At 52.3% G+C, this 10,453-nt stretch overlaps 1 protein-coding gene across 1 annotated transcript; it reads right to left on the reverse strand.

Moving 5' to 3' along the window:
• Window positions 1-5,542: 5,542 nt before the first annotated feature.
• On the reverse strand, window positions 5,543-9,931 carry LOC120849593 (glutenin, high molecular weight subunit PW212-like). Its single transcript, XM_040221832.1, has 3 exons — window positions 9,717-9,931; window positions 5,634-6,583; window positions 5,543-5,548 (listed from the first exon to the last, which is right to left on the reverse strand). Exons 1-3 carry the CDS (start codon window positions 9,718-9,720, stop codon window positions 5,543-5,545), a joined length of 960 nt encoding a protein of 319 aa, XP_040077766.1. The 5' UTR covers window positions 9,721-9,931.
• Window positions 9,932-10,453: the final 522 nt, after the last annotated feature.

Raw genomic sequence — 10,453 nt, forward strand, 5'->3', positions numbered from 1 at the left:
CGGGGCTCTATGTTTGAAATTGTCTATAGACCTTTCCAAAAAAGGGTCCCGAGCCGGTTTTATTTTCAGTGTTCGTGCGTATCGAGCGTGATCTGCTCGCTTTGCGAAGCGACGAACATGCGCATGCTGGGCTGAGGAGATCGCACGCTGGGCTGAGGACTTGTAAATATTGGATTTGTGTATTGGGCAGGAGATTGGACTATGCATGGCGGCGCTTTATCGAGCTTGTTGTCCCCAAATCCCGGTGTTTACCAACACAACAACAAAAAAAATTGAACCTCGCCTAGCACGGTCGGGGCACGAGCGCGTCGCTTTGGCCAGTGCTCTGGTCGCACGAGGAGCGGCCTTCAAATCATAATCTTCAACGTCTCTGAACAAAAACAAACAAGAAAATTACGTTTGTGGTCCATACAGCCGAAGCGTACGACTAGAGGCGTTAGTGTTCAATGTCGTCCACAATAGTCAATGACAGGCAAAGAATTCAGTGGAAGCTCCGCCCCCAGCACGCGCTTGTTACCTTTCACCGGGCTTTGACTGCGCGTACGACAAAGTGCTACCAAAGTCAGAAAGCTCGAGACTGAGGCGGAGCGCGCATTGAAGCGTTCGAATGTCTTTAATCTGTGTCCCAACGGCACGCTGCTCTGGTGTCCAATTTGTGCTCGGCGCTGGCCTCCAGCAAGGGAGCCACAGCGGAAGCTTGTTATTGTAGCTGGTGTTGGCTTATACGACCTCCTCTCTCTCACTGTGGGGAATGCTTGGAAGACAGCGTCCTTGCTCTAGGAGCAGATCTTGTATTGTCATGTTTCTTTTTCATTTGGGAGCCAAAGTGGACGTAGAACACAAATATAGACAATTTCAAGCTGGAGTCTCTCTAAAACACATTTATTTTTTCTTCTCTCGCTCTCACTGCTTACTTACTATTTCATAAAACGGCTTCTACCCGATGCCATTTTGCGTGTTATACTTATGGACAAGTTATTGTAGTTACGCGGTCAAAGCTATGGGCGCGCGTGCGCTTACGCATCGTGAGCGCCCATCAAAGCTGTGCACGCGCACTCTTAAAACTTTTGAAATGCCACAGAACGTTGTCCGCGAGTTTAATGGGTATGACGCGCGCTATGTACGTTTTCCGAAGCTACACACCTGTGCGTGCTGAGGTGTGAATATTGCAGGCAAAGCTATGATTTGGTAAATATTGGAATGGTCTGTTAACAACGTCCACGACCAAAAACGTCGCTGTGGTCGGCTTTCCACGATTGACCAAATCACGCGGATAAGAGCATTGTTAAAATGTCAACTTCCATGGTTCTGGTATGAAAACGCGATGGCTCCTAGCATCTACTGTGCTTTTTAAAAGCACCATTTTACTTGTCGCATCTGACGGTAAGTAGCCCGGGTCAGAACTCGTGACGCCACGGCGAGGAAAATTTTTGTCATGATGTTACGAATGGAAACTCTATGAGGGCGCCACACAAACATCTCGGAGTTGGATCCCGGGACAGTAGCGCCATTGCCTTCCCTGATTGATTGCAGGACACAAATATATACTTACATACAGACGACCAAACCCTCGCAAGGCGATTGGCTGATCAGTCCTTGGTGCCATGGCTATCGCCATTTCGGTCTTTTCCAATTTTCGAAATTTCGAAACGGTCGATCTGAACCAGCCGTGCCAAGATCGCCAGGGAGCGTCATCGTAATGAAAGCGTTCCTTGACAACATAAGCAAATTTGGCACTGCATATGCAAGCAATTTATTAATCATGCTTAGCTAGACATATCTATAATAATGTAATTGTTCTTCAAGCAAGAAAAATTATTTTTCAGTGCTTCCAAGCAACGGCGCTCCATTCAGTGGAGGAGCGAAGATGCGTCCTTGTTTAGCTGGTGTGTGAATAACAAAATCTCAGGATACAAGAAATTTCTTTATAAAGAACCTGTCACCCCAATTTCGAATCGGCTCACCAAGAATAGAGAAGTCGAGGATAAAACTGCTCACACCATGAGCCAAAATGGCAACCAAGCTTGGCGCAACTTTGTCAGGATCTAGTGAATGCATTACCTATAAAACAGAAGTATATGCCTGAAGCTCCCAAGGTTAGAACAGTGTTACAGGAGCGCAAAATAAGCAAGTTTCCGAGAAAAGAGGCCTGTGATTTTCAGCCCGTATAAATAATTTATGCATCGCAGAAAGCTCAAACTCAGTGACAACGTGACGCTAGCGGTTGGCATAGATAGACGCGAAAGCGTGAAAACGTAACGCTACCTGTCTAAAAGAAAAGATTGAGAAAGACGAACTTTGTTTGGGTCGACGTCTACCTAAGGCTAATATCGTCAAAACAAGAAGTGACATTGTGAACGCTTGTGGGATTTATATCAGTGAAAAGTACTTGTCAGTAAGAAAGAGAATATTGTCTTCTTTTTTTTGCTGATAAGTTTTTTTTTTTCTTTTCCTTTTTACTGAAATAGGTGCTACATGAACCCAAAGTGTTACTTCTTGTTTTGGCAATGTTAGGCTTAGGTGGACGTCGGCTGAGAGAAACTTTTCGTCTATCTCAATCATCATTTGATCCAGGTAACGTCATGTCTCAAACTTCCGCGTTCTTTCCCACCGGCTATCACCTTCACACGGCGTTTGAGCTTTCTGCGATGCATAGTTTACTTACCCGGGCCGAGAAAACACGGTTCTTCCTTTCTCAAAAACTAGACGTGTCCTCCCCTTTCCACCCCCCCCCCCCCCCCCCCTTTTCCAAAAAAAAAATATTTTTTTTAGCCGCAAAAATAAATTATGCACTCCCGAACGTTCATTTTGTGAGCTAATACTGCGCTAGAGGTCCGAACCAGACGCCAATGCTTCAGCACAAACCGTTATTTTATGCAAAAGTTAAAAGTAATTTCCCGAAACTTTCAGTGGGACCAAGGAGCCCATTTTCGCCCGTCTTCGGTGACTGGCGCCATAGAGCTCAATGCATTCGAGAGCTCGGTCTGCAGTCTTTTTCCCAATTAAAATTTCAGGAAATCACGCACTACTTTTTTTATAATATAAGGGCTAGAGGTGAAATTCTGGCTTCTGGTTCGGACCTCTAGCACTACATTTGGGTGGAGAATCAGCGTTTTAACTTTTTTTTTTTTTTGTTGTAATAAATTTTGGTGCCCCTCGGGAGAGGGGGGGGGGGGGGGGGAGGGGGGGGGGGCACATTGTATTTGACTATTTGTATAACATTTTTAGATTCTCCCTACGTGTCTTCCGCGCCCAGCAGAGTTACGCGAACGGAGAGCAGACGACAAAATAAAACAAACATTCGTCTGCATTCTAATATATATGTATATTTTTTTTTTTTTTTTTTGCGAACAGAAGTCTGTTGTTAGTTTCTAAATGCGAACTGAAACGGGATTATTGTTCATATATTTCCATAAACTCATTATTTATCGCAGTTATCCTGCTCGCTGCCAGTCTCTCTCTGGGCGTTTTTGCAGTCTTCACACTGAAGCGCCTTCGTGTTTCAAAAGTAGCGCAAGGTGCGTCGATGCACGAGGCACGTGCGACGTGCAGCCCTTGGGAAGATCATGGCGTAACAGCGCAGCACTGAGCTAGACTTCAGACGCCATGTTATTCCTATACTCTATTTCACCTTATGATGTTCCACAGGAAAGGCTACAACCGCGAGCTCCTTGCTCTACGGCACATATCGGCGGCACAAGCTCGCGTGCGTTAAGAGCAGCTCCCAACGCTCTGAGTTCGCGCTTCTAGCCTTCTCTGCGGTACAACATAAGGTGAAACGGAGTATAGAAGTGCTGCGCGGCACGTGACGAGCATGTCCACAACAATGAATGACGCCACTTTTCCCAGAATAGAGGGGCTTTACTCCACACCTCCTGGGAACGGGTTTGCAAACCAGTATTCTGACGAAGAGCAGGCCGATATTGGCGACGTGCGCGACCGAAAGCGTCGTGGTGGTCGGTCTTCCACGATTGGCCACATGCTGACTATGACGTCAGCAAAGGAGATCTTATGGACAAAAATAAGAGGAATGTGAGGACTTCAATTTTGACGGTGTTGACAGTGTTGGTTCAAGAGCGCTATGATTTCAAGCTTCCGCCATGCTAATACAAACACCTTCGAACTTGTTGTTCGCAAGGTAATGACGTCACGAAAGGTAACCATACGAGGCCGCCACCGAAACATCTCGCCGCTAATAGGACATAGGAAGGGCAAAACTGCAGGTTTATATTTTTTCCCCAATTTTCTAGCTTTAAACTAAGCTCTGAAAAAAAAACTTTTTATTTTTCTTTTGTAAAACAACGTTTGCGTGTCGAATGTGGTGGTCCAAACGGCCGCAACGCCGCACCCTGTCCTCTCGATAATTTCGAACGTGGTTGGAACTTCGAATCCATTAGGGAATCAGAGCTTATTCTACGTCATGTAAGCCACTATGATCTTCGTATGTATTGGCTCGTATCTCGCGCCGCCCGTTGGCCGCTTCCAGCAGCGGCGGGCGCAGAGCGAAGAAGATCTAACTCGAGATCGACGGCGAACAGCCCGAGGCCCAAGCACACCCCGAGCGCCCGACCTGCATGCGCAGCTGCGAGCATGCAACTCGTTCGTTCCGGAAAAAGTCTGCGCCATCTATGAGGAAAAGGATACAAATAACTTCGGTCGAAAATGAAAAGAAACTAAATTACTGGTATCGCTTTAGCGGTACGAAATATTATCACAGCCGAAATTAGGGGTGTCGCGAACCGGCCGCGGTTCGAGTTCGACCAGGTTCGACTTTTTCGAACCTTTAGTGAAAAGTTCGGCGAACCTTGTATTGAGGTTCGACTCGTGTGCGCATGCGCGACAGGCAGGCCAGTTGGCTTCGGATTGGATGGTGATGGCTAAGGAATGAATCAAGGGCAGCGCTGATTGGTTCTTTCAGTTAATTCAGTACAAAAAAATTAAGTTATTAACTTCTTCAGAGATAAGAATTGATTTCGTTTAATTGCAACTGTTCATATAATAAAATAGCCCATTGCATACAAAAAAAAATTCTCCAAACCTAGACATGCTTGTATCAAGGTCTGGCCACAGTGTCCACAAAGTCGAACCGTTCGAACCTGGTGAAAAGGTCGAAGGTTCGTCGACCGGTTCGACCCAGTCGAACCCCGAAAGTTCGACCTAAAAATCCGGTTCGACAAAAGTTCGCGACACCCCTAGCCGAAATATTACATCAAAGTGAAGCCGCGTACTCCACTAAAACCGATTTTAAAGATGCGACTAGCTGCTGTTTAGCGGGCGGCAAGTCGGGTTAGCTTTTAGTCAAGGAACACTGGCGCAGGACCCTTGTGAGGTCACGTGGCGGCCGTACGGCTGACGATCAGTGTTGCCATCCCTCTAGCAGATAGTTTGTTTTACAGTAGACGTCCGAAGCCAAACTTTGAGCCGTGATATATATAAAACTACACACAATATCGGGGGGAAAAATACCCTGTAATCCAGGGACACTGCTTTAGCTGAAAACAGTTGGAATCCCAAATTCAAAAGTATTGACCGGAGTTGCCGTTTAAGTCTATAGCGTTAAGGGAGATTCAACCGCTATTTATTTGTACCCTTTTGTGGGTCGCCTGTCAATTCCCGATCAGGCCTAGTTCTACTCGCTCATTCATATCCGCGTCGCTGGTGTTGGTGGACGCGGATGGGGCCGCAGTTGTCGAACGGGGGGCCGGCACTGGTGGGGCCGGTGTGTGCTTGGGGAAGGGGCCGAGCGCCGGGTTTTCGGCGACGAACCCGTCAACGAGCAGTTGGTCGGGGGCAGGACTCCGGCTTCCAGTAGCTTGGCTGAAGCCGAGAGCCGCCGGAGCTAGAAGGTCTGGCCGATCCCGGCGAAGTAGTTGTACTGCTGCTGCGACGCCGGCGGGGCGGCCCATGTTTTTCAAGAGGTCAGTGTGTCGGCGGCTGGCCTCGTGTGTGTCCTGGTGGACCACCGGGACTTGGCACAGCCAGCAGGCGTCTGGGTGGTCGTCGGGTAGCGAAAAACGGGGCAGCGTATGCCCTCGGAAGGGCTGCGGGATCTGGGCGGGCAGCTGGGAAGGGTTTGGACGGGGCTGGTTCCTCCATCGCACCCTGGACACGAAGTGGACGGCCTCTTGGCCGTCCTGGGCCGTCCAGGTGGCCACGGTGTGGCGAGGTGGCTTGCGCCGAGCTGGTTCTCCAGCCGCCGTCGAAGCCGCTTCTCCTCGTGGGGTGGAGTCTCGTCTGCCCGCCTGGTCACTCGAGGCTCTCCGGTGCTCCGCATCTCCGCCGCCCTGCCTCTGTTGATGTGATCGAGGCCAGGGTTGATCACCCCGCCTCTGCCAACCGGGTTGAGCACCCTGTTGGTTGGTCCCCCTTGTTCTTCGCCAACCGGGTTGACCACCCTGTCGGTTGGTCTGGCCGTCCTCCCGCCAACGGGGTTGACCACCCTGTCGGCTGGTGTGGCCGGTCTCCTGCCGAGCGGGTTGGCCACCCGGTCGGCTGGTCTGGCTGGTTCCGCCGGTACCCCGGGAAGTGGAAGGTCGCCCTCCTGGATGGCGCCGCCCATTCTGGTTCCTCCGGGGGGGCATTTCTGGACAGAACGAGCTCTATTAACATCTTGCAGAGATTAGATCAAGTTCTAGGCCACAGATGATAGCGCCGCGCAGAGCCCCTATCAGATCTCTCACCGACGGGTTCGCGCACTGTTCGCGGTCGTCCGGATTGCAAAACCCATCTCGACAATGCGTTCGTCCCAGTCCCTGTGTCTCTCCGTTAGTGTGATCAGCATGCTCTTCAAGTTTCGGGTCACTCTCTCAGTGATATTAGTCCGAGGGTGGTATGGTGTCGTCCTTTTGTGCTTTATGTTTAGCGCCAAGCAGGAGTCAGTGAACACTCTGCTGGTAAAATAGCTAGCATTATCGCTGATGAGACACGTGGGTGTACCGAAGCGCATGAAAGTTTCCAACAACTTCTCCCAGATGCGCTCCGAGACCAGCTTCCTCAGCGGGTGTAACTCCACCCATTTTGAGAAATGATCGGTTATTACCAATAAATACTGGTTCCCACGGGGACTTTCTGGAAGTGGGCCGATGATGTCGCAAGCAACCATCTCCCACGGGTAGTGACTCACTACAGGCTGCATCAGGCCTGGGGGCTTTCCGCCTCGCGGCTTCGCTCTCTGGCAGGCTGGGCAGCTACGGGCGTATCGGAGTGTGTCCTGTCTCATCCCCGGCCAGGTCGCGACGCGACATAACTTTTGAAAAGTCTTGCTGCCGCTGCCATGACCAGCCAAAGCCGAGTCGTGGAAGTATCCGATAAACCGCCTCCGTAGCCTCCTAGGAATCACCACCCTGAACGGAGAGTCGTTCCCCTCCTCGTCGTCGATTGTTGGAATGTAGCGGAGCAATAAGCCGTCTTGACCCAGCAGGTATGAATCAATATGTTCGTTAAATTGACCGCCAGCGTTCCCGGTGTTGCTTGCTATTTCCGCAATTTTCCCCAACACCCGCTGACAAAAACCATCTGCCTTTTGGGCCTCGACAAGCTCTTCCTTGCTCACCACTTCACCCCAAGCCACGATCCTCTGTTCCCTCGTGCGGCCTCCTAACACTGCGACGAGTTCCTGTTGCATCGATCCCTTCCCGCTGTCTCGCTTATGAGCGGCCGCGCAGGAAGCTCGTCTCTCGCAATCCCCTGGCTGCGTCTCCTCCTTCCAACCACTATCATGGGGCGCCCGAGAAAGTGCGTCTGCAACCTTGTTGGTGGAGCCCTTTCGGTACTCGACAGTATAGGAGTATCGCTGCAAAGTGAGTGCCCACCGAGCTAACCTCCCCGCCGGCTCTCTGAACCTTTGAATCCAGGTGAGAGCGGCGTGGTCTGTCTGAATGACGAAGGTGGTCCCGTCTAAATACAGGTCGAATTTCTTTAGAGCAAACATGACGGTCAGCCCCTCCTTCTCCGTCACGCTGTAATTGCGTTCTGGCGGTGTAAGGGTTCGGCTGGCGAATGCCACCGGGCGCAGGTGTCCGTCATGTTCTTGCAATAACAAAGCACCGACGCCGAATTAGTGCGTAGTAAATGTTACCACCGATCTCGACGCGCACGTACGGCCCCTTCTCAGATGTCAAACCCTGAGTCCGACATGCCGACGGGGCAAACGCCGACCTGTCGCTGACCGCAACTCCAGCCCCGTTGGCAGACTGATGAGGGGCCTCGGCAGCGGCCGGCAACCGCGAGTCGGGAAGTCCAATTAGTGGCGCCGGCCTCTCCCGTTTCCCTGAGACCCATGGGGGGAGAGCTGCCGTCCATGTGTACTGACGCTTGATATGCCCAAGCTGATTGCGTTTATAGCACCTGACCTGTCTCCTGCCATTGTGTGCTGAGCGTCCGCCGCTACCATCACGCGAAGCAGTGTCGCGCCGGGGGTCATTGTAGTTCCCGCGACCCTCGTAATGATTCGCGACTCCGCGGTGGTCGGCTGCGCCGCCTCCCCTACGGGGATGCGCCCTGGAAGAGCCCGCGTTAGCTGCTCTGCGCCTCTGTTCAAAAGCGAAGGGATCTAAGGCGCGGGGCACAGCAGTTTCGCCACTCTTATGTCCTGTAACGGCCACGTACGGCGTACGTAAGTCGTCGCAAGCTCCCGCGCCTCGTCCTGTCCAGGCGCAACCCGGCTCCAGAGATTCCTCTGCGCGTGGAGGGGGGCGATACGTCAACTCGGCGAGCAAGCTCGCCTGAACGATGCGCGCCTCTCTGGCAAGTGCTTCCAGATCAGCGAAATCACGTCCGCGCAAGTAGGGTTTAAATCTAGGGTGACACTGGCGGATCGCCCTAGCTACCTTCTCCGCGTCTGACGCTGTAGGGTCGGCTCTGGAGTAGAGCTCCTGGAGAGCGCGGATGTATTCTACGAGGCTCTCGTCCGGATGCTGAGTACGGCTGGCTAGCTCATCTCTGATCCGCATCTCATAGTCGGGAGGCAGAAATTCCTCTCTGAATCGTGTCCGGAAATCTGCCATCGAAAGGAACGGCCTCTGCATTCGCCTCCAACGCGCTGCGTCATCCGTCAACGCGATTGGGACGATCTGTATCAGGGCCGTTTCATCCGACGCGCCCAACGCGGCAATGTACGCGTCTAGGTCCTGCAAGAAATCGTGAACCGATGCTGCGTCGGAGTAGCCCGAATAGGTCGGCGTCGGCACGCTCAACCGCGGGCGAGGCACGGGCGTAGGCGCGGGATTCACCACCCCTGGGGCCAAACCCATCTGTCTAGAAAACGTCGCGAACATCGCCGTCATGGCGTGCATTAGTTCGCTGACGTCTCCCGTGTTCACCGCCGGAATTGGGGGTTCTAGCGCTGCCGCAACGCTCGCTTCCCCACTCGTGCCTTCTCCCACGTCTGAGTCAATATCCGCCACTGACTGGGTTGAGGCCTCGGGATGGGCGGCCTTATTCCGTAACCTGGACATGGCGGCAGAACGTTAAACACTGATGTCCAGCGGAGTAACAAAAAAATTCAAATGGGGAAACAAAACAAACCTAAACTTAGAAATCGCGATTCGTGGGACTCCCCGGGAGCGAAAAAAAACAACGGCAGACTGATCGGGCCCCACGTTGGAAGCGCCAGTTATGTGGGTCGCCTATCAATATCGCCCGATCAGGCCGAGTTCCATTCGCCCCAAGGAAGTCATACGAGGGAGCGCTATCATTAAGCAAGGTTTAATTGATACTCATGTGCTCGGTGTTGTCCGGGTCTTTCCTGGGCTCGCTGAGGTCCGGGTGCTTGCTTGGCTCGTGAAGTCCGGCTCTTTGTAGGCTCCTCAGCACCGTCTGTCCTGTTGGCCCACCGTCCTTCGAACCTCAGCCTCGCACCGACCACGAGCCTCTCCTTTCTTCCTCTTCCCCGCTCTCGGCGCCGCCCTTCCGCGTGCCGTGAGGCTCATTGTTTCCCACACTTTTTCTCATAGATGGCGCAGAAATTTTCCGGAACAAACCAACGCAGTGGTGTGTGTACCAGGTGACACAAGAACCGCCGTGGAGCGCAGACAACGAGAAGTGGGACGCCAAGCGCTGGGCTGCCATGGCACGGTGGCGAATGAGGCACTGCAGGGGGACCTGGGCTGGTCGTCTTTCGAAGCGAGGGAGGCGACAAGCAAGGTTTCCTATGACGGGCGGCTTCGACTCATAAACCGGTGCCGCTGGGCCAAGAGGTTGTGCATATACACAGATGACTTCTCTGCAGAGCGGTTGGCGAAAGCGCCTTTACCAGCTTGAGAAAAAGTTTGGCTTCTTCACAGAACCGGTGGAGGCGACCACAGAGAAAGAATGGGAGTCTGTGGTGCGGAAGAGGGTCCGCGAACAGGAGAATGTGCAGTGGTTGGAGGCTGCCCGGACAAAGTCAAACCTTACCATGTATGCGGAGTTAAAACAGCAAATCACGGCAGAGACGCGGCTGTACGACAACAGC

The sequence above is a fragment of the Ixodes scapularis genome, unplaced genomic scaffold (assembly GCF_016920785.2).
Source record: "Ixodes scapularis isolate PalLabHiFi unplaced genomic scaffold, ASM1692078v2 ptg003039l_1__unscaffolded, whole genome shotgun sequence".
Classification (NCBI taxonomy): domain Eukaryota; kingdom Metazoa; phylum Arthropoda; class Arachnida; order Ixodida; family Ixodidae; genus Ixodes; species Ixodes scapularis.